At 40.0% G+C, this 27,571-nt stretch overlaps 2 protein-coding genes across 8 annotated transcripts in view; one reads left to right on the top strand and one right to left on the bottom strand.

Annotated features, from left to right (window-relative positions):
• The window catches only part of OTUD7A (OTU deubiquitinase 7A), a 108,098-nt gene extending 95,989 nt beyond the window's left edge, over positions 1-12,109 (top strand). For 6 of the 7 annotated variants that reach the window (XM_063169245.1, XM_063169248.1, XM_063169244.1 and 3 more), the window contains one exon: positions 1,225-12,109. In XM_063169245.1, coding sequence (XP_063025315.1) covers positions 1,225-2,658 — 1,434 coding nt within the window. In that variant the 3' untranslated portion in view covers positions 2,659-12,109. The remainder of the gene's footprint in view (positions 1-1,224) is intronic. The other variant, XM_063169249.1, reaches the window with a different exon arrangement.
• Positions 12,110-17,803: 5,694 nt separating this feature from the next.
• The window catches only part of KLF13 (KLF transcription factor 13), a 33,083-nt gene continuing 23,315 nt past the window's right edge, over positions 17,804-27,571 (bottom strand). The window contains exon 2 of the mRNA XM_063169242.1: positions 17,804-23,322. Coding sequence (XP_063025312.1) covers positions 23,030-23,322 — 293 coding nt within the window. The 3' untranslated portion in view covers positions 17,804-23,029. The remainder of the gene's footprint in view (positions 23,323-27,571) is intronic.

The raw sequence follows: 27,571 nt of genomic DNA, 5'->3' as shown, positions 1-27,571 counted from the left end.
GACAAAGAAGCAAAAACAACACTGCTGTGAAAAGCTGCTTGTAAGAAAACCACCCAGAAAATATAAGACTCTAAAAATATGATAACAACAATATGATAACAACAAAAATGGTCCTGCACTTGTAAGTGGTGAGCCCTTGTGGAACCTGGGGTACCTCTCCCTTTGGAGAGGTACATCTGCTGCATGATCATGGTCAGGTCACTGCAGCACTTTCCCCTCTGCTCTGTGGGAATAACACCTCTGCTCCCAACTGAGTTTTGGGGTGCTCAGGGCTTCCTGGGAGAGAGGACATGTAAGTACCCAGGGACAATGATGGCAGGTATTTCTATACCAGAAGTATACACAAGTACAGAGCTTACCCTCCCCATGTCCTTGTAGCCAGTTGAATATTTCAGATTTATCTCTAGCAGATTTTAGGTTCATGGTGCCTGAAAGCAAGACTGTTCTGCAGCAGTACATGAACAGAGTCCTGTTTTAAAGTACCCTAGGATTCATGTTATTGCATTTTCAAGGAAGGTGCTTTATCATGTAACTTAAAATATAAAGTGGATCTCAGACTTATGACCAGTTTTATCTGCATTGCCTTTCCAATAAACATGAATACACATCTTTGTATTCCTCAGCCTACTTGCTTGAGTTTAATGTTTGATATTTCATATGAGATGTTTAGCTCTGGTGCATCCTCACTTTAATTTTCATGCACCAGAGACCTAAATAAATAAAAAGTCAATTTAAATAAGCTGGGTTTTGAACATAATCAATTTTGAAATTCTGCTGCACACAGGTTTGTGTGCTGTATGCCCCTCACAGCTTTCAGCAGCAGCTCATTCCCCTTCCATTGCATCTTCCCCAGCTCCTTTCCCGTGGCCTGAGGGACAGCCTACACTGCTGATCCTCCCTGTCCTGGCTCTCTGGGGCAGGAGGGAACTCGCTTTCCCCCATGACTCAGGCACTGACTTTCACAGAGCATCTGAGTGACTGACCTCTATTCTACAAATGTCTGAAATGAGCCAAAAGCTACTTAGGAACAAGCAAAATACATAGTAAGCACAGTTAGAAAAGCTTTATTTAGTGATGGAACCAGTCAAAAATGTCAGTGCATAAATTAAAAAGTGTATTTAAAATCAGTGTCAAAATCTGTATTGAATTTGGGGTAGGTATTTTTGCACCAACTCCTGTATGAAATGGATTTTGCTGTATCTAATTATAATTCCTTTTCCATAGCAGGCCCCTTTGGCTCAACCAGAATCCCCTACAGCTTCTGCTGGAGAAGACGTGCAGTCTCTGGCTGACTCCATGGACTCAGACCGAGAGTCCATCTGTAGTAATTCCAATGGCAATAATGGCAAAAACAATAAAGAAAAAGAAAAGGACAAACAAAGGAAAGATAAAGACAAAACCAGGACGGATTCAGTTGCTAATAAAATAGGAAGCCTCAGTAAAACCCTGGGAATTAAACTGAAAAAGAACATGGGTGGTCTTGGAGGTCTGGTGCACGGGAAGATGAGCAGAGCCAATTCAGGGAATGGAAAAAATGGTGACACAGTAGAGAAAGTCAAAGAGAAGAAGTCCAAGTCTCGCAAAGGGAGCAAAGAGGAATCTGGACAGTCTGCTAGCACGTCTCCATCAGAGAAGACCACTCCATCTCCGACTGACAGAGCCAGCAGCTCCCCCACTGAAAAGGTGAACACTAAACCCTTTTCTGACAAGCAGTCTGACCCATGGAAGTACAGCACAGACGTGAAACTCAGCCTAAATATTTTGAGAGCTGCCATGCAGGGTGAACGAAAGTTTATTTTTGCTGGCCTTCTTTTGACCAGTCACAGGCATCAGTTCCACGAGGAGATGATCGGCTATTACCTGACCAGTGCCCAGGAGCGCTTCAATGCAGAACAGGAACAGAAAAGAAAGGAAGCTGAGAAAAAGGCTGTGCTGAATGGCTCCTCTAGTAGGAAACTGGAGCCAGAGGCATTTTCAAAAGAAAAATTAGAACCATCTCCTCAGGATAGGGCATCACCCGTCTTACCTCAAAGCCATACAACCCAACTGGTTTTAAAGTTTAAAGACCACACTAGTCCCACTCCCGGGTCCTTTTCTTCACCCAGCAACGGTGCCAAGAGAAGCGGCCCCATCCCGGTGTCTGCCCACTATAGCCATACCCCCCCCGTTCAAAGGCAAAGTGTCATCCATTTGCATGACGTCAACTCCAAGCCATCGAGCTTCCAGGATGATACCTACAAGCCAGTGGTTGGCACCCTGAAAACCTGTGCCACCTACCCCCAGCAGAACAGGTCGCTGTCCTCGCAGAGCTACAGCCCCGCACGGCTGCCCGGGATGCGCACGGTGAACACGGTGGAGTCGCTGAGCTACGCCAGGCCGGCCGAACACAAGTCCCAGACCTACACCAACGGCTTCAACACGGGGGACGTCAGAGACTGCTTGGAGTACGCTGACGAGGACGCTCCTCAGAGCTGGCTGAACAACGACAAAAACCAAGGCAGAAGCACAGTTTGCCCAATATATTCCATCCAGCAGAACCGCTGTAAGAAGGAGAACTGTTCCTTTTATGGTCGTCCTGAGACTGAAAATTACTGTTCCTACTGCTACAAAGAGGAGTTAAAGCGCAGGGAGAGGGACAGCAAGGGACACAGGCATTGAGGATTCTTCCATGACTACTTAGTTTTACCATTTTCTTACTTACAAAGTAAACAGTGTTGGATTGCAGTAAAAGGAATCCTTAAAGAATAAAGGATTGATGAGTAAATAGTGTCTAGCTCTTCGCTTTTCTGGGGCAATGAGGAAATAATAGGAATAATTTATCATAAAAATATTGTTTTCCATTTTGTCAGTGTCTTTTTTACATGTACTGGTAAGCTGAAGGGTTGTTTACTCCTTTGTCAGTGCAGTGTATATGTTTGGTCAAAAGTTTACTAATGGTGCCTGAATTTACACTGACATCACTCAGGTAGTAGAATGATAGGGGAACGTCATACTAGTGAAGATGTGGTGTTGTAGTAGGGTAGTATCTGCCTTGCAGACATTTGAACTTATATAGGTATAGAGTATTTTTTCCTTAGTAAAACCTAAATTTTTCATAGCCTTTTTTTTTAGGAGGGTAGTGATTTTGCATACTGCACATTTTTAACATGGCAGCATATTGCATTGCTACTAATGTTTGTATATTTCAGTCTGAAATTGAATGATTTGAGAAAAATGGGAGTGAAAGGTCTGAATTCATGAGGGCTGTAGGTCATCTTAATTTTCAGTTCTTGTTCTTACCAATTATTTCTAAATTTTCATTGAAAAAAAAAAGTAGATTTGAGCCACTTTTGTTTGCACTGAGTTTTTAAAGAGGTTTTATAAGAACATTCAATATGACTTCATGTCCCCAAGCCCCCACACCATATCGTTCTGCACACCTGAATTTCAGAAGTATTTCCGTTGATGTTAAAATACAGAAAAATATTACAAGAAAATATTTTTAAAAATTACTAGGTATGGAAAATTTGATGACTAGCTAGGAAATTTAGAATCATTCTAGACTCCAACTGCTTGCCAAAACCAATGCAATGCATCAAGTTATTGCCTTAGCTAGTGCATGAACCTAATCATTATTTACTTATTCCTTCTGAACATTATTGAGTGATAATTATTGCAAGTGTAACTACTTGAGCCTTTCTTGAAGACTGTTGGCTCCTCCTCTTTTGAAGTCTCCTAGAGTGAGTCATCTTCCCCCCCAGGAGGCTCCCAGATGGCTGTAAAATGCCTCCAGCAGGAATGGCAGCTCCTTGCACAGATTTGCACAAGTCTGAGATCCAAATATTTACATGTTTGCAATACTTCTGAAAACAAAACTTTGCTCACAGAAGCATTTCTGCAAAGCAGACACTGCAGATACTGTTGAAGTAGATGGATGCCATGAGGAAGTTTTCTGGGATACAGCTCTGGGTTTGCACCCCTCCACCATCAACTGGCAGAATGCAGAACAGGAGCTCTTTGGTGATGTTACCCTTGTGAACAATGGCTCATTTTAAGAGCCAGTTTTGCATAACAGGTGAAAGTACTGCCTTCAGGGCTGCTGACTCTGCCACCTCAAGGTGCAGAACAGGAGCTCTGCCTTCCTCATTAGGGAATAACACTTTTCTGGCCCACACAGGAAAGATTCTTTGCCAAAGAGTCTCCATTTCTGATTATTTGCTTGTTGCAGCCCAATTTTAATTCTTGACAACGGTGGCACCGTTGCATACAGTTAATCCTAATTAACCCTGAAAACCAAGTCCCCTGTGAAACAAGATACACAAACTTCTGCTGCTGTGTCCTGGCTTTCAGAAAAAGCATGTGAGCTTTTCCAGTGTCCCAGACTGGTAGAACTGAGAACATATTTAAAATTGACCATATTTTTAGGTTTTCTGCTGAATGGGAGTTTTCAAAATAAGTTAGCTGTTCCATGAATCCAGACCTGTACTTTGTACTTCTTACTGTATACTAAGCATACACTGAATCTTACTGAACTTGCATTCCTTCATGAAAGGGAAATATTGGTATTTGTTAAAGCTCCATGTGACTTCTGTCCTTGAGGTAAGCATCTTCCAAATGCCATGTCTCCTGTTGCATACACTGGTAAGCAGTGTCCTGTTTTGCTTTGCTGTTGTGATTATTACATTTAAGTTCTAATTGTCAAAGAAAACTGGGATTGCAAATTATTCTAAAACAAGCCAGACCACGTTAAAAGAAATTCAGTATCATACCTGATTGTATTTGCTGCTGAGACTGAGAAAACTGGCAGGATAAGACTTCAAGAAAAACAGAAATATTTAAGAATTCTTAGGGCATTAGAGTAGCAGAACTGTGTGATACTCTAAGAATAATTTCTGTGTAAAGTTGTCCTTAAGAAATACTACATTAGCAGCAAACCACACCAGCCCATGTGCTTAAGTGAGTTACATCTGTTCTGAATGAGGAAAAAAGCAGTACATGTGTAAAAATAAGCAATTACCATAAGATTTTGCTGTTTCCCATTTTCACTGGACTTGTTTCTATAGTATGTTTTTAAGATCTTCTCATAAAAGAAAGAGATTTACAACTGGTCAGCATTTAGGTATAATTTACTCTGTTCTGAATTATTTAATACATCGTGCTTGTGTGTTAGATTATTTTGAAAAGTTAGTCCGTCTTGTCTGTGTGGGGTACCAAACCTGAGTGTTCATTATCATCCTCAGGACACTCAGATATTTCAATAAATATTTACCTCTATAGGATTGCTCACTTTAAAATATCTGTTGTATGAAATACTGACAGAACCCTTTTTAGTTGTGCTTATTTCCTTAGAATCTTTTTGTTGGGATATCTTTGAATAATTTTCTAATTGCTGTTTTCTTTTAGAATTCTCTTCAAACATTATTTCTGTTTCTGGGCTTTGTGGCAGCTGTGCCATAGCTGTCATTAAACAGACCAAACATGCAGAAACTGTGCCCTCCTCCTGAAGAAGTGTTGTTCCATTAAAAGAAGACTGTAACTATAGAAGAAAATTTTCTACCTATTTTTTTAGAGAGAATTTCCAATTGCTTGTGAGTTGCATTCATCAGGGCTGAAAGACATTGTGCCATTCTTTAGCTACATGCTAGAGGTAATTATATTTGGATTTTTTTTCTGTTGTACTGTATGCTAACCTCTCAGTGCTCTTTTGCTTTATTTTTCCTGACAATTGGAAGTGTTTGCAGCCCACAGACCAGCCAGCCCTGTGCCTGATCTGCTCTCCCTACACCCTCCAGAGCTGTAGAGTTCCCACATAGTCCCAGATATGGAGAAATCAGCTTTGCTTTGGAGGGATCCTACTCATTCCTTCTGTTAGCCCGACTGGCTGCAATGCACACGTGTATTTTTGCATTTGTATGTGCTTTCCCCCCCCTCTCTTCTTGATATTGATTCAGCATTTGTCATTGCAGTCCAGATTTCGGAAGTATAGAGTAAATACTGGGTAGGCTACACCTTCCCAGATGGATCACCAGGAAATATTTAGGTTGGAGGAAGCTGGAATTCTTTTAAAGTGTGAATGTGCAATTTTTCTAATTTAAAAAAGGCTTAAACCTATTATGCAATTTTTTTTTTTTTTACTTTGTTCTAAACTCTGATGCAAATGTCGGTTTGTAACAGAGGATACCTGTGATACATAATGGGTTTCAGTCATGCTTTATATTAAAGTTTCATTTAAAATTATTAATACAGAGTTAATAAACCACTGTTAGAGTTTACTAATATATTTTCAAAGGTGGGTGTCAGTTGTAGCATATGGCTAACAAGCAGCTCATTCAGAAGATTTTGTAGGTTATCAAAAGTAACTTCAGATTTTGGATTTTAAAGCAATTGGTGAACCTTTTGTTCTAGAAATACAATGGCAATATTGTCCCAGCTTTCTTTAGCAATTAGTTGCTTCTTCCTGAATCAAAAGTAACATGAGGAGCATCAGTAAAAGAAAGGTGCTGTACTTGAAAAGCTTTGTGTTGCTGGTATCCTAGAAGTCTGAGCAAGCCAAGTGGAGCGTTCAGGGTGTTTGTGGGGCTGGGAGCTGAGGTGTGAGCAGTGCAGCGCTGCCCAGGACCGTCACAGCCGGCTGCAGGGCCCGGAGGGCTGCTCCTCATCTGCTGGGGTGGTGAACGTGCAGGTATCAAAACACAGCACAGAGCTGACAAACACTGCCCTCCACCTCCCCTCTTTGACACAGCCACACTGGTGCTCACCTTCACCAGTGGGACTGCTCTCCCTGACAGCAAGCAGGCTGCTTCTCTTCAGAAACTCTCAGCAAGTGTTACACAAGAAATGTTTTTGATGGAGGCCTGAGCCTTTGGCAGTGCCTGCTCCCCACAGGCTGCCTACCTTCCTCTTCCAAGGAGACAGTGGATGAGAATTCTGCCTGAGGAGTAGAGAGAAGCCTTAGGTCTGTTTGGGCTACCTTTGCTGTCCTCTGCAGTGCGTGGACAGAATCCCATTAGCAGTGGGGGCCTTAAACCAGGTGCTTCATTGACATGTAAAACATTGCAAACTGGCTAGTAAGGGAGTACGGTCTTGATAGCACTGTGAGTGTTTTGCACAGATGAAAACCCATATGTTCATAGAAACCACAATGATCTCAAATAAACATAAGTCCAGAGAGGCAAAATAACTGATGCTGATTGTAGATGGCGTTTTAGCTTAGTGTATTTTAAGTCTCTGTCAGTGTATTTGAAGAGTATTTGTTTTAAGGAATGGCAGCTTATGTGGAGGATCACCAAACTATAGCATAGAAATGAAATTATTTCAGTAACAGACACTAATATCTATTTTAATTTGCACATGGATTTCCAGTGTATTTGACTAAAATATTATATTGTTAAAAATGAGAGGAAAACAACACAAAGGTGTTTGTAAGTATGTTCTATTTCTAGACTTAAGGCTGTATTATGTTGGAATTCTACAAGCCAAGTTTAAATTGTAATATAGAAATTATTTTTATATTATTTTCAAAATACGTTACAGAGCAATATTTTGCACCTTTATTATAAACAGGGTCATCATTTTAGTGGGTTACTTTCAGAAATGCTGGTAGAAATTAACCATGAAAAGAAAGCTTTGTAAATGTACTTGTTTTTAACTGCTCTGTCTGTTGTGCACATTGTATCTAATATGAGTTGAAGATACATTTTTTTTTTTCAATTGAAAAGCTTTAAATTTTTCTTTATATATTTTGGTACAACACTGTTCCTCTCTATTTAATTCTCTTCCAACCCTAGCCAATAGCCACTTTTATAAGCAGCTTCTGAATAACATGCATCTGGAAAATTTCTTTACCAAGTGAAACATTTCTGCACAGGTATTGATTGACTTGGGACATTCATGATACACCCTGAACCCATTGGAGTAGGATTTGTTTGGGTTTTTTTAAAAAAGAATCAGCTGTTTATTATTCCTTCAGAATGAAAGTCAAGAATGAATGCAACCATTTAGCATCTGGAATAAAAAAATCACTCTAGATAATGGAAATGTCATCCCTTATTGGCAGGTACATCCTCTTAATATGTATCAAGTAGGCATTAGCTTCTTGCAGATTGAAGTGTTCAGATTTTATTTCTTCATAGTTCTTTTTACTGTACATATTAATTACTGATGAACTGTGCAAAGAAAAAGACTTCACAAACTAATGCCTATGTTAAATTAGAAGTCTGTGTAGTTTTTAAAATTCCCTAACTTTTTTGGTTTAGTTTGTTGGGATTTGTTTGTTTAAGAATTACTATTAAGGTATTTACTGCAACCAAAATTTTCAAACCTAGATACCTAATGACTGTGCATCTGGGTTTCTCCTGATCAATAGACTGTTTTTAAGGTGTATTGAGCATCAGTTTGTGTAGGAAGAAAAGCTCCCTCTTGGTTTCAGAAAATCAATTGAGTGTTACTCAAACACATATTCAGGTCTTTTCCTTATTAGCACTCTACACTTCAGTCAGTGGAATTTACATTTTATCTTTAGCGTTCTTCCATGTGGGAACAAATAGTTGGGCTTATTCATAAAATGATTGTTTGAGTATGGAAAGACTTGCCTTGTACCAAAACACCACATAATTGTTTAACTGTTGCATTCTTAATGGGGCTCTTGTATTCCACTGCTGGGGTGGGGAAATAAGACCTTATTTTTTCCTTGGGTATCATGATCCTGTTCTTTGTCTGGTTGGGTTATTCCTCTGAAGTGAATATGCTGTTCTGATTGCTGTTTTCTGATGGTTTATCTCCCATTACCTGAATGCCTGTACTGTACCAAGAGAATTGAAATGGCTGATGCACATTTGCACTGTGGAACAGGCCATGTGGGTTAAAGCCACCGTGTTCCAAACAGCCTTAAAATTATGACTCTCTGGGGACTGAGAGTCACTTAACTGGATGCAGCCTCTGTCCTACTTCCTCATTTAACCATGACTGTAAAACTTTCAAGCCTGCTGTAGTCTGTGTGTCTCTAGACACATTTATCTGAATACCCTGTAATCTTAACAGAAAATTTTCTTTAAAATATTGTGCTTCTTTGATGAGTGTTAATGTGTTAGGAAACCTTAGTCAAAAGAGGAGATGGAGTAAAACCAGAGAAATTACTGTGGCTAGTGGAGGAACCAGGGCACCAAAATACTAAAAAGGGGGAAATTATTAAGATGTATCAAAGCCTATTTCCTGTCAACATTGTATGTTTTGTAGATCTTCCTGTATTCTGGGAAAACAGAGAAATGTTTTTGCCATTCATCTCTGCATCTAATGGAGCCTCTTACTTTGTTGCAGAGGTTTGCTCTTGGGAAAGACAAGAGAAAAGGAAGTAGTCTTCCCTTCTTAAAGCAAATTCTAGAGGCAGAATCATCTGAGATTGCAAAAATATGATCCAATATTGGAACTGAATAGTGCCTAATTCTTACGTGCATTCTGTATTTAATTTCCATTTTGCCCCTTTCAAACACCATTTCTTTAGAAAAAGAAGGATGGGGAAATTAAGAGACTGAGCTTGTATGTTAAGGATCCAGTTCTTCCTTCTTTCACATGTGGAATCTCTATAAACATGAGAAGAGTTACACTAGAGTTGCACTTACCCTGCTGAGAGGTAAAAGCCACCAAATAGGTAAATTCCATGACATTGCGTTGCCACAGAGTAAAATGGAACCTTTGCCTGATGAAGGCTGACAGCATGTCAGCAGCCTGAGAGCCATGGCTGCCGTAGCTGAAACAGCAGCTCTTGGTCATTCTTGCCTTTAACACAGGTGCAGTTCACTCTGGCCCACGGTGTCTGAACAGTATCTTTGTAGTAAAGATGAAGTGAAACACTGCCTTGCTGCCATTTGCTTCCAGGTTTGAGTAAAAAAAAGCCTCTTCCCCATGCTTTTGGTTAAAATATGCAGGAGATGCAGCAGCAGTATGTGGCATCTCACGCTCAGAGAATGCCCCACATCTCCTTTAAATGGGCTTTGCAATCAGGTATGAATTGAAACACAGCCATGTGGGCGTCACAGAAGCGCTCTCATCTCTCAACTTTGAAAATTGTGTGCACTTTAAATACTAACAAAAATGGAGCAATGGTTTTATTGTTTATTTGCTCAAGATTCTGAGTAGTGTAAATACAGTCTTTGTATAATGCACAGTGTGTGTACAGTACAGAAGTGCTTTTCCCTCAGAGCCACCGGAGAGTTTTGCATGCACACGGTGCCCAACTCTGCCCACTCACCCTAACCAAGGGGAACAAACAGGATTTAGGCCTAGACTAAATAATGGATGAAATTAGCCACATAGACCTAAACAGCTGTGAGTACCCAAATGAAATGTTCTAGGCCAACTTTGACAGCTTTGTACAAAACTCCATCCTAATGACTGAGATTAGGTTTGTGCTTTTTCCTGGGGAGGAGCAATTACTTCTGTGTCTTTTCCAAGCCCATTGCTCTTAGTCTCTAACTCCTGTGTTTGTAATGTGCCAGGCTTAGCATGATTCAGCTAGGAAGCAGTTTTTAAAATCTCCATAGAGCTCTTGTTTTCTTTTTGGAATCCATCTCGAGTTTTACTTTGCATTTAATTTTAAGACATAAAATATTATGAACTTTTCATAATGCCTTGAATTTGTCTCTTGTGGGGCTGAAAGACTTTGTTCTCCTTGGGAGGCCTTGTTCTTCTTCATTGAGTCTTGTGACTAACACTTTTGTATGGAAAAAGTTGAATGAACCATTGAAAGTATCTCTGCTGTTTACATGTACTTCTGCCATTTGGTACACATTGTGTTGTTAAAACCCAATGCCTCTCAGACATGGGCAAAGCTTGAAGGACAGTCTGAAGTACTAGATGCAAAAGGTATATGTAGTTAATTCATCAGAACTCCACTGTTGCTATTATAGAATATGCCCCCCCCCAATTGCTTGTACATATTTTTTCCTATTGCTAACTTTTGTTTAATTTTCTGTTTCCTTAGACAAATTCTAAAGCTCTTTGTCCTTAAAGCCTGTGATAGATTTTCCAGTAAAGATTTGGTTTTGCAGTTCAGGTTGCATATAGAGTGGCTTGTCTCCCAAACAAGAATTAAGGTAACAGATGTTGCACCCTTGGCTTAAAAAAGTATTTTTACTCATTAACTGAGAGTCTCTGTTCAATTATAACCAAAGCTAATTATATAAAGTTTAAAGTGTCAGGACTGGTAATGTGACTCTACCGAATAACCTGACCAACTCAGCGTTTTTAACCCATAGAAATGTACCCAAATAAATGTATTTGTATTTGAAGTCTATTTCAAAGAAAGTAGTTGGCTCTCACTGGGGCTTAAGCAAATGTTAATAAAGTAAGTCTCTCTGATTTTGGTTGGCTGAGAATTCAACTTCTTCATAGTCTTACCACTCTTCTCATTTTTCAGAGTCTGAGTTTCTTGTTGCCTTCTATAAGTTTATGCTCTTTTAGCAAATATTGACTTAGGCTTTCAGTAAACTATGTAATAAAAATTACAGAAATTTATTTATAGCTGAAATTACTCTTCAGGTTTTTTGTTTGATCATTTTCATGCAAAAATGAATTAATTTTTCTTTTCCCATTTCCCCTCCGTATTTATAATTTCAAAACACACTTAGTTGCAGTCACCTTTCTCTGCAAAAGAAAACAGTTGATCATTTTTAAGCTGACTGCCATATTGTTTGAATCCACTGTTAAAAAGAAACAGGAGCATTAATTAACATTCAAGAATAAGAAATATTTCTTGTTGTGAAAAATGTGAGTTCTTGAGAACCTTTTCTACATACAGTTTTCATTCAAGTTAAATGTCATTTTTAATCTGATCCATACTTTGACAAAGATGATGTGTAAGAGCTGTTTTTAGCAGTTGGATTGTTACTTTGTAAAGTATTAAAGCACTAAACCAATTTTTGCAATAGGTAGTAAAACTTGCTTTTGTTTTGAAAAACTTCCAGTTATAACTGTTGCACTTTTTATAGCAGAACTGTATTTAATTTCTTTCTTTTATGAAAGATTACTCAAAGTAACTGATAGCTCTGTAATCTGTGTGAATTGGCTTCTCCATTATTTGAATCTGAGAGAAGCTATGATGCCTATTCAATAAAATTAACTTATTTCTAAAGTACCTGTTTGCTTGAATTCTTCTTTGTGCTTTCTCTGTGCTCTCTCAGGGTGATGCTGGACAGACCCAGGGAAGAAGCAGGGACAAGGGTAAGGGGCTGCTGCAATTTGGGAGGGCAATTGGCTCAGCACAACCTTGTGTGCTGCTGCCATAAAGTGCATTTAAATAACAAATTAAGTCCCTTTCCCAAAACTCCATCTAGCCTGGATACCTTGCTGAAATCAAGCTGTTAATTCTGTTACCTCAGAGGAAACAAAATGAAAGTAGTTCAAGCAGCCTAACATTGCTATAAACCCTAGATCAGGAGCAAGTACAAGTCCTGTGGGAAAGATTTCATTTCTCTTGCCTGTTGTAGGGGCTAATTCTCTCTTATCTAATTTCAGTGTATGTGGGGGGATAGAATGTAAGAAAATAAAGACAGTGCAGAAGATAATCTCAGCCTGAGGAAGTGCAGCTGTATCAATCACCAAAGATGAGGAACAGGCCTGCCCTTAACAGGCACAGCTGTGTCCAACAAGGATGAGTGCTGTACAAGAGTGGGGTAGCTGGGTGAGAAGGGAACTCGAGTTTGTTGCTGTGCTGTGAGGAAGAAGGAGTCATGCTCTGAGGAGATGACCATGAGAAATCACCGAGAAGGTCTGGAGCTTTTGCAATACGATGACAAGTGTACATCAGAAATGGTGACAATGGAATTGCACCATTGAAAAACGTCTGTGTCACAGTTACTCAGGTCAGGGACACCCTGGAAATGAAGAAGGCATTACAGGGGTTTCCCCTTGAGGGAAATAAATGAAGGAAAAAGACCAAGGGTAGCTTGAGTGAACAATTTAAAGCAGCAGAAGGAACCTGAAATGGAAGTAGAGGCTGTGGTTGACGTGCCAGCCATGTGCCTCTGAGGAGGGATGATGAAGGCTGCTTCAATGACTTAGAGGGCTACACTAGCACCTGATAATAATGGTTTACAGAACTACTGAACAGCTAATCAAAACTCACAAAGTGCTGTGAATCTAAGACAAAAAAAAAGTGGCAGTGGCCATTGAAGGACCCCGCTATTAATACATTTCAAATAGAAGGTAAAAAACCAAGGTGACACACACCTTGTTCTGATAATTTTCCAGAATTTCTGTGCGCTAGCTGGGTTTGAATACAGTAACAAACACTTTCCACAAGGCTGGCTACTGTGTTACCAAGTGTGTTATACATTTGCCATTAAAGAATTTGCAGGGTTGAGAGAACAGGACACATCCAAGAAGATGGTTTTTAAGCAGGGCTGTGCTCATCTGCTGTTTCTGCTACAGCATCCAGATCCTTTCTGTGGAGCAGAATGTAGCTATGGAGGAAAATACTGATGTTTTTCCTAAGAATCTCCTATCTCAGCCCACAAAACCACTTTTCTGGCCTTATAATTGTTCTGTACTTCAGGCAGATTATTTGAAGGACCTGGTGAAAGTGCTGCATAGCTTAGCTGTGATTTTTTTTTCACTGTGTAACTTTATGTACAGGCCTGGGCATGTTCTCAGGTCCCAGCTGGCCCTCCCAAAGCCAGATCACAACACGCAGAGAAGAGGGAGCCTAAGCACAGTACAGACTTAGCCAAAAACACAGCCACAGCACAGCTGTGATTTAAGGCTGGCCATTCAGCTGTGCCTTTACTTCTATTTAATAGTAAAGTGGTGAAGTGCTGTCTCCTTGAAAAGCTTCCCCTCTCTTAGCAAACACCACATAACACGCAATTTTTACAGTGACTGGGAGCATATTTTTACTTCTGAAGTACAGCCCTTCCATTTTAGATCTCCTTAATCACAGTGATTTTGTGGAGAATAACAAATTTCCCATTCCTAGATTTAAAACTTGACCTTTTTCCTTATTTCCTTCAGCATTAATTATCCCTCCTAAAAATAGACAGGTGTGGTCCAAAAATATCCAGTGGAGCCTTAATGAAAGGTTTCTTGCAGGGAAGCCAACAGCCAGACCTGATTTATTCACCCAGTCTTGTTGTTTTTGCAGACCCACCCTGCACTAGGTTCCTGTTTCCAGGCTTGCCTCTTATTTGCTCACCCGGTTAATCAGCACAGCTGCCTGCAAGCACATGTGAAGTGGAAGCCATCCCCTACGCAGTCTTCTGGGGAGGTTGCAAAGGTGGGGAGTGTGGCTGCCTTCAAACCTTCTGCCCCTGAGAGAGGCTCCTCTCGTGCCGGGAGGAAGGTGCATGTAGGTCATTTCCTTTGGGGAACCTGCCAAGCTGCTGTGCCTGGGAGCATGGGTGTCTCCCTTGGCTGGCCCTGTAAGCTGGCAGCAGAGGAGGGACGGCATTCCTGAACGAAACTTTCTTCTTTCTTCTTCTGTCCAGTCATCCTGTTCCTCCCAGCAGGCTGCAAACACCATTTGTACAGCAACCCCAGAGAGGGAAACCTTGGGATTTGTTACAAGACTTCCGAAGACAACAAAACGCTTGGAAGTTAAACCAAACCTGCAAGGCCTTGCAACTTCATGGATCATTTCAGAGGGTTTGAGTTGGTTCTCAAACTCAGATCTGAGGAGTGGTAATTCTGTCTTTTGGTGCAGGAAGTCTTGATACAGCCTGGGTTTGGGGCCAGCCACTTGTGGGCGTGCCCATCTCACTACTCCCCTCTGGGCAGATGGTAGCTGTGATGTTGATTCTTAGATGTATGTTAGCTTCCAAGTGTGGCATTTCGAGAGTCCCAAACTGACATCTTTTTTGCAAAGGGTGAGGCATGAGGCTTGAGAAAAAAAATGCAGCGCCTTTGAAGTGCAAGGCTTTGAAGTTAAAAAAAAGCTAGCAAATTCCTGCTGCAGTTCACTGTCTGTGGAAAATCTGGAAGCTAAGACTTTTGACCAAAGAGGCTGGATAATGTTTAAAAGGAACAGACTGGGGAAGTGTGGGTTTAATGTTTTACCTGTTTATGCAGTGGTGGAGAAGGTGAGCTTGATTCAAAGAGTGTGTACCAAAAAACACTGTCAGTCTCTGCCTTCCTTCTCTTCCACTGTGAGACTGAGTGCATTCAGATCACGGACATAAAATGTGTGTGTGGTGGAAGGGGGGGGGGGGCGGAATTTCTCTCTTCCCGTTGCTATTGTGTTTTGTTATGTTTTGTGTCTGTTCAGTTTGTCTCCAGGATCAGAGAAGTGACTCAGAAAGTTATTTCCACAATAGGAGAGCATGGGAAAACACAAACATTAGTCTCTTAAAGACACACAGCCCTGTTTATCACACACTGACATGCCTCACTTTCTGACTGCTGGAATTGCTACCACATGAGCTACCTTTCTCCTTTCTTTAGAACCCTATCAGGATTTTGCACCTTAGGCCTTTCCTTTTGTCTCTAGAAAATTACATCAAACTCCCCTACCCTCTACTCCTTATTTTTCTATACTTATTTTCCCCCTCTTTAACTTACCTTCCCCATTTATTGCACCTCTCATCTGTTCCTCACATAGGTTCATCTCATCCCTCTTTCCATGCTCCCGTGCACATGAAAGCCTCCACCAGCACCATCTCCTATGTCCTTCAGCTGGGCCTTTTTTCTCAATGGTGTCCTCATATCCACCAACTTGGCAGTACCACACCTTCCCTCCGGGAGATGTCCCAGTCCCACCTGGTATGCCTCTGAACAAGCCAGCCTGGGCTCTATGAACCTTTGGGACCCTTTGGAGTATTCCCTGTATGTCCTAGTGCTGCAGGCCCAGACCTGCTGTGCTGTGCTCGGCCAAGCATGATCATCCAGTGATGCAGTGAAGAAACCTGGTAAGCAACAGCATCCTGGAGCCTCCCTTAGTCCCAGCCCCTGGTGCCAACCCCTCCTTTTTGACTGAATAGTTGTTTCAGCCAGCAGGAGCCAAAGATTAAATCTAACTTCTGCCAGTGCCAACCAGGTGGGACAAGTTGATCCTTTATTTACAATTATGATGAGGTAGCAATTATAATCTCGGGCTCTTTTCTCTTGGTGAGGTAGAGCTATTACTAAGCTCAGTGGTTTGGTTTTGTTAGCACACCTTTGGGGCCTGCTCTTGCCTATAACCCCCATCAGGTTCTCTTGTATCTCCCTTTTTTTTTTTTTTTTTTTTTTTTTAAAAACTTGTTTAAATAATCTTGTTCTCTGAGTTGCCCAAAGCACAGATCTGCCCCATAGCCTGTGTTCAGTCATGCTTCTCTCTTCCTCCTTGCTGCTCACATATATGGGCATCCAGACTCCATCCTTTTTCTGCTGCATGCATTGAGAAACCTATTCAGAAAATTCCTCCCTTTCTCTTTATCCTCTTACCTGTGCCAGCAATGCAGTGTAGCTGGCTAAACACATATGCTTGCCTGCTTCAACTCTTGCTTACCTCCCTTCTCTGCTGCTCTTGGAAAACATGCTCCAGTTTCTGCTCATCTCCAAAGGGGCTGCCTTGCTTGCTTACTCTGAAATTCTGCAGGAAACCCCACATGGATTCTGGTGCTGTACAAGCCTCTCAAGTCAGCTGCTACAAACACTTGTCTCATTGTTTTCACCTCATTTTTATTTCAGTCTTCATCTTCTCTCACTTTTTTATCTCTTTCTATTGACTGTGTATTTATATTTATGTCACTTTAATCTCTTACAGTCAACTAGCAAATCATGCCATGGGTGTGGTTCCTTGAAAAGCCAGCACAGTGAATCTTAAGGTGGATTACTTTGAAAACAGAAATTATACACAGGCAAATGGAAATAGGAAAATCCCACCCTAATTCTAGCACTATTCTTGCTTCTCTTCTGAAATGCTGGACTCCTGCCAAGTCTATGAACATTTCATGGCAAACACTGAGTCACAGGCAAGACAGAAACCCTTGCAAGACAGAAAAAGGAGGCAGGAGAGATGCACACTCCTTGCATTTAGGAACCTGGAGAGGAGAAGCAGGACAGAATGTGTTAATGCACATTTCAGACCAAGGGTACCTGGGCAGGGAGGCACATTACAGTATCAAGGCAGCAACTCCAGACTATGTATAGGCATGGTCCTTTGGAGGGAATTGTTTCTCTTTTCTTCCTTCTAGCAAGTTCAGGAAACAATCTCTGACTGCACTTCTGTTATCAAACACGAGGTGGATCTTTCATTGTAGGAAGACTTTGGGAATGCCACTGTTTAGGGCCTGTTGTAACAAACAGTGCCTAGAAGCGCTGTGTAACCTCTATTCTCTAGAAACTTCAGATTCCTTCCTTCACATCTACCAATGCCTTATGTTTTTGAGAAAGTTGCTCAAATTTGTGTTTCAATTTTCTTATCTTTAAAATTAGGAAAGAACATTTCAGGATACTGTGAGGTTACATTACTGTTTTGACATGGTATTGCCACTTGCAGAGATGATATCAGAAATTTGCAAAGAACTGAGCTTTGAAAGAAAGGATGGCTGACTCTCTGAACTTTAGGTCACACATATCAATCCCATAACCATCTTGTAAAAATTGCAATATATACCACCTTTGAGAAAGGAATTTCACTATGCAACTACAAAATACCAGCTAAAGCACAGAATACAAAGCAAACATCACAAAAACTTTCAAACATTAAAAGAAATCCCATTTTAAACAATAGCACTGGGTGAAATTTAAATAAAGACACCAAACAAGATATCAAGTCTCAAATGAACAGCAGAAATATTAATAATTGGTGCTTTTTAGGTGATAAATAGAGAAGGAAATTAATAGAAAACCAATATTTCATAGTTATAAGTTTTATTTTCGAAAATGTAAACCTCACTAACCATGCATACAAGTTAAGACAATATTTTACAGTTCTTAATTTTCTTCCTTTTTAATTTTTTTTCCTTTTATAGTTGCATAGGACATTATCACAATATATAACTATGCAATACAAAATACATAAAAAGTTACAGCAGAGCAAGAATAGATAAACATATAACTGTACAACTGTAATACTTCAATGTAGTGATTTAAAGAGTTGAAAAGTGAGCCACAGAAGCTTTCATGTGCTGCTGACAAGCCTGTACAAGTGAGGGTGACACTGGCAGCTTTACAGCTCACTGCAGCTGAAAGTTTAGCTGTGAACACGTGCACGCTCCCCCACTTGGGCATGTGCTGCTGGAAAAGCACATGTGCACGCACACACATGTCCCCCACATGTACAATGTACACAAGTAAATGCACCTGTAACCAGAGATGAAACTCAACCACAAATCTCCAACAGGTTCAAAAAGTCCAAATGCAATGGCATGTGGATCTAGGAATTTGGTTCAGGCCCATCACTAGTTATAATGAAATGGATACCTATTTTTGCTCTGTGGTCATCCCTTCATTAGTCAGTGTGTAGTATAAACACACTGCTGTGTATTTATGTATACACACATACATTATACGATATACACATATATATCTATTTATATATATATATGTGCATATGCTTATATAAATCCATATATATAAATAAATATATATTTATAAAAACCTATACCAGTGGATGGGCTTTTGCATTCTATATTCTGGCTTATGGGATAAACAAGAATAATTTGGGTATTTTATTCTGCCTAAGGCTATAGCTCTTATCCCCGAGAGTTACAAATACCGATGTTCATCATACCATTCACTGACATAGACTAGATGTTAGCACCTAATGCACAAACAGATGGTGTGATGGAGTAAAAGAGCACTGAAAGTTAGTTTGTAGGCATGACCTGATGAAATTAGTAAATCTAATGGCAATGAAAAGGCAAAAACAACACTGCACTTCACAAAGTACAAATCCTGTAACTCATTACAAAACACTGGAGACGAGCAGTTGTGAAACAGGAATGCTCCTCACACAGCCTTTACTGCCTGGCTGTGTGAGACAAGGAGAGTGCTGAATGTCTGGGTAGAGGGTGATGAGGTTTAAAGGTATGCAGAGGCTTTCATAGTTACAACTTCTTGCAAGGGTTAATGCAGTAAAGAGGGTGGGATACAGACAGGAATTAGGCATTACCATCAAACAGAGGCTTCTGATGACTTGTCATAAATATATACCTTTGCAGTTACGTAAACAGGTACTAGGTATGTATTGTAAAAGCAAGGAATAATTAATTTGCAGATACAAAAAATTCTCACAAAATCCAGCTGCCAGGAATTTACCAAGACTGCTTTCTAAGAAGCAGGATGGAAACTGAATTCATGTTGCCATTAGGCCTTTGCATAGGGAGAGGTTAATGGAAGGGGTGAATGAGTTTCTAAGAGCATCTTCAGTTTACCTGGTAGCGAGGTGATTATTTTCACTTGCACCTATTTCCTGTAGAAAGGCAGACTTAGAGAAGTTAGAATCATGGCTGGAGAAAAACAAACTTTCCAGGGCTTTCTTAATAATAATAAAGCTGTTGCTATAATCTGAAATGGAAAAAACAATCACAGCAATGTTGTATTTTGTGAGAACACCTCAACAGATTGCACGGGGAAAGGAGGAGGCAGGAGAGATGCACACTCCCCCAGATGGAGAAACCTGCACTTTGCCAGAGCACTATTTCCTGAGTGTGACATGTTTGTTGCTGTGCCAGAAGATCAATTTAGATTACACTGCTGGGTGAAACAACAGAAAGGTAAGAATCTGAGGTTAGTTTGGATCAGCAAACAGATTTCAAAACATAATTTGAGCTATTCTGACTTCTCATGTCTGCAAAACTCAGGAGGAACCATCACGAGAATGGAGTCCAATGACCTTGCTGATCATCAGACATTTCTAGCAGATGCTAGAAAACCCCATTCTTTTCTCATATGAAAATATTAAGAGAAGTTTTTGTTTACATTCAATTTTGGAAAATACTAGTGGTTTGGAATTGATCATTTTATCCTAAAACTATAAAGTTTTAAACCTCTAATGGAAATATTTGAAACTCTATCTGGGATTTTAAAACACAGTAACTTGACTGTCAGCCTAATACATCCTGAGCTATTTACAGCTGAGATGTAAAAACAAAACAGTTTTAATGACCAATTTCAGAGTATTTTCTGAAATTGTTCTTATGTTGGCTATATACAGGCCCATGGTGTTCTCATTAAAAGAAGTGACTTAACTGAAAATTTTACTTTGAACCAATTTATTTTCTCCTGCTTAAATCTGAAAAATTATTAGTAAAATCTATGAAGTATATGAGTAAAATATTACTTAACTGTTTGAGTTAGAGATTACATAGTTCTCTGTCCCTCAGATTAGGTTGTCCCAAAATCTTTATATCCTATAATCTCAGTAGTGATAAAACCTGGTGCAAATATTCCTTCTTCAGGCTAGTAAAACAACTTGTCTGTTATGCATAAACTGATTCATGCGGAATTATTAAGTCCTAAATAAATGAAATTGAGTGGCTCCTCCTTTCCTGAAGATTAAATGATGCTCTTGTTTGAACAGGTGATTTTACAGCAAAATGAACTGGGAACATGAAGCCTATAATGTTTGCCAATACTGAGTGCTCCTTTTGATTTTCTTGTTCCCCCGCTTCTCCATATACCTCTCTTAAGGTATAATGATAATGAGAAATGAGTTTGACTTGTTTTGAAGTATGTGCACAAGACAGAAGTGACCTGTAGAATTCCGTGAGCTAGATGTCTGAAATGTCTCTCCACTAACTGCAGCACAAGAGCACTTCTAGGAGTGACAGAAATTATTGGAATATGAATTCCTGTTACCTGAATTCTATCAAGGTGTTAAAATTGTGTATCTCAGCACATGACATTAAAAAAAAAAAGAAAATAGGAAATCTTTTGAGGCCAACAGATCTGGTTTTCCCCTAACTCCAGAGCTTGGGCAACTCACCACATTAACTCCATTTGTCATCTTGCAAAAAACCCTTACTGTGTTCTTTCATTTTCTGTGAAATGAAACAGTAGAATTGTGCCTGTCACAACTTCCAATTCAAAGGGGGAAATTAACAGAGGTGAAATTTGGAGCAAATGAACGTGAAAAAATACTGAAACATCTGCATTTGTTTAGATTTATAGTTGTATTTGTATTGATAAATACTCAGAGTATTTATTTGTACAAATAATAGAAGGTGTAGTATTAGGAATAATGTATATTATGGAAGTACCTATGAAACTACTTGGAAATCTATATTAGCTTCTCACAGTTAACATACAGTACAATAAAACCTTGCAAAACTGGATCAATGCAAAGCAGCAAGTAAGATACAGGTTCAAGGGGAATGTGGAGGCATTCACTTAATATCAAATGACTGGTTTGGCATAGAGAGTTTCTTTTCACCATGCTACACTTAACTGCATTTATACCCTACAGAAAAAAAAAAAAAAACAAACAAAAAAAAAAAAAAACAAACCAAAAACCAAACAGCAAAAATCCCAAAATTCCAGAATCAAAAGGACCTGAATTGATAATATGCACCATCAGACCCAGACAGACCAAGGAATGTGTATTTGCTGCCAGTGAGGTTTTCAGTACATCACTATGTTTCTGGCCTGTTACTATATTTTCTACCATATAAAACATGAAAATCCTTGTGCTCTATCTAGTGTTAGATATTTGAAAGTTATTGAAAACTAGCCAATATTCTCTTTCTGTTATTAAGCAGAAATAAGAGCACCTTGCTTTATGCTGGTATGTGTATTTTTGAGAAACTTGAAGTAGTGCTGAGCTATAATGTAATTTTATTTTAAACTTAAAAATGCATATTTTATTATTCCAGTCAGAAGATACCTTATGATTTTCACTTCCTTCTATTAACAACCACAATTTTGATGCAACAGAATACAGAAACTATGTCTTGGCCTATTTTTCCTTCTAAGATGCAGCTGTACAGTAGGTAAGTACCTTGATAACAGTTTTGGTGGGCATTGGTTCAGTAATGCTATTTCCGTAGTTAATTAAAAAACAAAACAAAACAAAGGAAGAAGAAATAAAGAAAATTGTTCAAGTCAGTGTGGTTTGACTGAATATTCTGTTGGTCCCATACTGAACAGGCAGTGCAGACAGCTTAACAGCTTGGAGAGAGTTGACAATAGAATGCCTCCAAGATTCCAGCCACCTTGCCATAAAACATTACCCAGTGTAAATTTGTTTCTTTGTGATTTAGGTTACTCATTTAAGGCATCTTGTTGAGAAATTTTTCTCAGAATTTTATCTAGCATGAAATAAACCAACAAACAAGTTTATCAACGTCACAGAGATTTTTGCAATTGGAAGTTGGCTTTGGAGCATCTTCAGCAGAAGTGAGAAGACAACTTGCTACCATAGGCAGAGGGCAGCTTGAAGAAAGACAAGATTCCTGTCTGGAGGTTCCCCAACACAGGTATATAATCAGGAAAATGAGCAATGGAAGAGTCCAGTACTACATTCCAGTATTATGCTGGTTTCTGTATTGTTTGTTTGTTTTTTATTTTTTCCCCAGTGTGTGAAAGAACCTAACAAAAAGCTTCTGAGTGCAATTATATTTACAGAGTAAGGCTGTGGTTAGGGTGTGTCTTCATTGTAATTATTGTGTAACATAAATATCCATCCCTGAGAAAGGAGAAGGGGGACATAAATCCAACACAGTTGATTTTTAAGTGTATGTATGCTCATATTGTGCAATCCAGTTTTACAAACTACTTCAACACCTGAGGTGAATTAAGCAGATTTTTTCCTTTTTTTAGATTTTTTTTCATTTTCTTATAAAGAATAATGAAGAGGATCCATATATGGTTGCAAAATATATGAAATATGGAGACAGCAGGAGTCGCTATGTGTAACATGTAAGTTTGTCTGTCCATGAGGTTAGAATAGCCACTTGTATGGTTGGGTAAAGAAAATCTGAGTAAAATTGCAGTGGGAGGCAGCTATTTACTGATTTTTAAAAAAGAGAGGGCAGGAACTGAAGGAGGGGAAGCAACAGAGTTTTTTAAATGTGTGCAACACCAACAAAACTCCACGTTAGGTATTAGAGGCAAAGTGCTGACATCCAGTGCAGGTAGGCTATGGGGAGCTGGCGGGGCTGATCGTGGGGCTGGAGGCGTCCGAGCGGCTGTAGTCACTGACAGAGCCTGTCCTGGAGCCGCTGCCGCTCCGCCTCTTCAGCATGCTGGGGTGGAAGTTGGCGTGACGCCGGGCGTGCTTGGTCAGGTGGTCGCTGCGCATGAAGCGTTTCTCACACAGCGGGCAGCTGAACTTCTTCTCCCCGGTGTGAGTGCGGTAGTGCCGGGCCAGCTCATCCGAGCGAGCGAACTTCTTGTTACAGCCCTGCCAGCTGCATTCAAAAGGCCGCTCACCTGCAGAGAGCAAACACGGCACGGTTAGACGGGAGAGCAGTGTCTTCCATGGGCTATTTTTTTGTATGCAGAATATAGAATAAAAAGGTTGGAAGCAGGGTGAATGTCATTTGGCACTAAGTGGATGGAGGTGTTATCCTCTGCTAGAGCAGGCTGCTGTGGTATTCCAGCCCATTTAAAAATGCTGTCAGACCAGCCATACACCTTGTTTGATAACTGGGTCTTCAGGGATGCTGGGCTCCTGATCCTTTCATGGATATCTCTTGTGTCTGTTGAACTTTATGACTGTACTGAGCTTTATAGTATATTCACTTATTCCTCCAAGCTGTCCCTATGTGTCTGACCAAGTGCTGAAGTTAAGAAGGCATGATGAGGTCTTCTCCAGCTATTTTAAAAGTTATGGTAAAAATGCAAAATGGCAATTTTGAGGTAGTGGATGTATTCTCCACAGCTGTGCCTGTGGTTTCTGCATTTGCTACAAAGTACTGCAGTTTCCCTTGTTCACTGCCTTGGGTCTCACTCAAGTGAGGTGGGGGTGCTGTATTCCAGTAGGGGACAGGTGTCACCTTGAGGGTACCAGCCTTTTTTGAATAGCTAACATAAACCTCATAAGCTGTGGCACTTAAGCGTGAAGCAAAGAGCAGTGAGCTCACAGAAGGAGCCATCTGGTGACCTGGTGCAGCTCTGAACAGATCTCAGCCATGGGACAGAGGCCTGGCGCTGCTTTAGGGCCATGCACTGTGGTAGATGTGCAGTCTAGGAAGCTCTGCAGAGGCTGCAGACAGAATTAGCATTGTTGTTGGGTAGATGGGTATCTGGAATCTATTCCCAGCTTCATCACTGATGTGCTGCATATGAGGAAGAACCTCATGCTTCCATCCTTAATTTCTCGATTTCATAAAAATGAAAACGTTGAATCATGAAATTTGCTGTCTACTACTTCTGCTTATTGGTTTGGTTCTTACTGTCACTGCATCTGATCATTACGTATTCTTTAATTGTTATTAATTGAGAACATCTTATTCTTTTGTGAATACCTAAATACATAGACTTAGCATTTTTGGTAGTTGTAATTTTAGTAACTTCCTACTTGCACTAATCCTAATGTTTCTAATTCTGAATAGCCTGTTCCAGAGTCCCAGAGAGCCACATAAATTCTAGACAAAGCTAAGAAATAGAAGTTCTCTCCACAGTACGCTGAATAGGAAATAAAGAAAGAAAATCGCCTCCTGGAGAAACTCAATACACCTTAATTAAAACTGTCTGAGATAAAAATTGACCCCAGCAAATCTTCAATCTAAGCAGCCGATAATCTGCTTAAAATTCACAGATTTGGCAATAACATTTATCTCCAGAATCTGCTCAGGAGGCTCCTGCTCAGAAAAATTGTTCTGTAGGTTCCTTTTCTCTCTGTTCACGAGGCCTCCAAGATACTTCAGACAAATCTCAGTGTCTCAATGAACAGACAAGCAAGTCCTTTTAAAATAGGATTTTGTTCAATAATCTGGAGAAAACAAGTTTCCCCAATGTTTCCTTGATTATTTAGGAAAAAGACCATAGCTCATTAAAACAAATTGCTCTTAAGCACATTTAGTGGATTTCATTACACCTACAACCACAATGCATAATGCAGTGGTTGCATCTGTGCAGTACACACAGATGTTGTATGGAGAACTGTGACCACCCTGCCTAGGGACTGCATAAGGCACCAAAGATGAACAGACGTAGAGCCTAAAAATCTCAGGGTTACACAAATGAATTTAAGAATAAAACCACAAACAACTGGATTTAAAGGATATAATCTTGTTGCATAAAATAACCCATGCAAATCCATTCAGTGTCTTCCTTAGCCTTATTCTGGCTGCAAACTGTCAGGGACTGAACTCTCCATCTCTGCTAGAAACAGGAAACAAAAGTATTCTGGCTGTTTGTCATATATCCAGTTGTGTTCTTAGATATGTTCCTCCCTGTGGTGGGACATGCCTGGGGTGTGACAGCCCTGTTGTGTGAACACATTCACTGGTCTTGTCCCTATGTTTTGGTCAAGTAGAGATATACATCTAAGAGGGCTTTAGAACCCCTGGGAAGAAGGGCAGTGAGGCATGGTCTTGGGTAGATGTGGCCTGCAGAATCAGAGTTCCTCATCCCTGAGCTATGGCATCAGTTTTTGCTAAGACAATGGTCTTTGGAGCTTTCTATTGTCTGAGTTAACATTTCTGTTTATTTTCATTACAAATGGTATCAGCAAATGTTCTTCACTTGAAGAACTGTCCCATGAAGAGAGTGCTTTCAGACAAGGAAAGCAAAAGTTTTCATGCAATGTTTTGCATTGCTGTTGACACCACCATGAAGCAAAGGGAAAATGGCACCTTCTGTTCTGATCAGTTTAATGGCACCAGCTGCTCCTGTCCATGATTCTAGCATTTGGGAGCCACCAGTAGGCACAACATTCCAGTTCCTAAAGCGGGACATGTTTCTGAAGCAGGATTGTGTAAGCTCAGTGTTATCCAGCACTAGCAGGTGATGAAGGTATTGCACAATTCATCTCCCCTTCTCCTCACTGCACATCAGGTCTGGTGAGAACATTCAGGTTCCCACTCATCTGTCTGATTTGATGTTGATGGTGGTGAGGATTTGGGTGCTGAGCCAAAAAATGCGGTATTTCTTCCACTATATTTCCACAAATCCTGTACTTCTCCTTCCTAGGGACTATTTTCCCCCTCAGTCCTCTCAAGTCTTCATTTTATATCTTCTTGGTACTTGGTTTTAAGTTTCTTGGCCAAGTGATTTTCCACTGACAGCTGGCATCACTCTAGTAGTGCTAACAGCTCTTTAGAGTACTTCCCAGCTTTGTTGAGGTTTAGCAATTTCTCTTCAAAGAAAAAGTGTATTGTGAGGAAATGCTGGGTGCCTTGTGTGAAGATGTAAGAGTCATTTTTATTGTTCATAAAAAATTAGTACACAGTCTGGAACAAAGTTGCTGGGGGGTATTAATTAAGGCAAGACCCAGCTGCTGCTCCAAAACCACACATGGAAATTCACAGTCTGTCATCATTCTCATCTCTCAAGCAGAAGGGATGTGGTTTTCTGTGCAGGTAAGTTACCTAAATGTCCTTTTACCAGCAGTAAAGCAATCAACAGAATGAGAGATTATATGAATTGATTGCTTAATCTCATTAGGGAACATGCAGCCACAGTACAACGTTCCTACATAAGCAATAACTCATGGACATGTTGTACTCAACAGAGAGCTTTCACCATTAAAATGGCTGTAACATGACACAATAAGAATTCTTTCAACTCCATTTCAGGCAATGTTGAAGTCAGAATTTTACCTTTATACACTCAGTGAAGAATTTGATCTTATAGATAATTGTAGAAGTGTTTTCAAGTATCTTAGATATGGCAGGAACACATCAAGCATGTGAATATGTATACTGAGAGTCTTAATGCTGTGCCTTGGCAGCAGCAGTATCTTTGTGCATTATGAGCCTTACGAACAGGTCTCCAAGAGTTCTAAGTTTCCAAAAGATAAAGGTGCTTGAAAATAAATTAATCAAAATGCAACTCTGCCTTCTTTATCTTTGGAGACGCAGGCAAAAGATGCATTTCAAAGATAAGGAATACTGTAATTTTTTTTTACCATTTAAAATAGGTTTGAATATTCATGTTCCAAATTTTGCTAAATGGTAACCCTCCTAGCTCCTTTGCCAGGGCACATGGCATCTAACTTGTGTTTAAGTTACACAAACTGATGGAAAAACATCACATTGGAGAATTAGATTCTGCTGATCTCAAATGAAAATTACACAAGCAAGAACATTTTTGGCTTTTTCCTGACCTTCATCCAGTGAAAAAAAAAAAAGCAGGTAGTGTAAAGGCACATTAAGAAACTTGCAGTGCTCACCAAGTGAAAGTACATGAGCTCTGCAGGTGCACAGAGTTCTGAATTCCTTTCAGGGGCACAGGCCTTGCTGCTCATTGTCTGGCAGAGCAGCCTGCCAAAGGAAACCCAGAGTTGCCTGGGCTATAGAAACGGCATTAAAAAAATGCACCTCTATCCTCTCTTGCTGGAAAGGATTCGGAAGTAACTAGAGCCAGCCTGTTCTTATGATATTACATAAAGGTCCTTTGTATTATTCTGTATTTTTCAACCATTGTATAGTGAGGCAACTGTACGTAGTTATGGGAAACAAAATCTAAAGAGATGGTGGCACCAGATCTGATGTCTACTGAGCTTGATTTGTAC

Source organism: Melospiza melodia, chromosome 15 (assembly GCF_035770615.1).
Source record: "Melospiza melodia melodia isolate bMelMel2 chromosome 15, bMelMel2.pri, whole genome shotgun sequence".
In the NCBI taxonomy this organism is placed as follows: domain Eukaryota; kingdom Metazoa; phylum Chordata; class Aves; order Passeriformes; family Passerellidae; genus Melospiza; species Melospiza melodia.
Note: the sequence above shows the minus strand (reverse complement) of the source record. Positions and strands in the feature narration are given on the sequence as shown.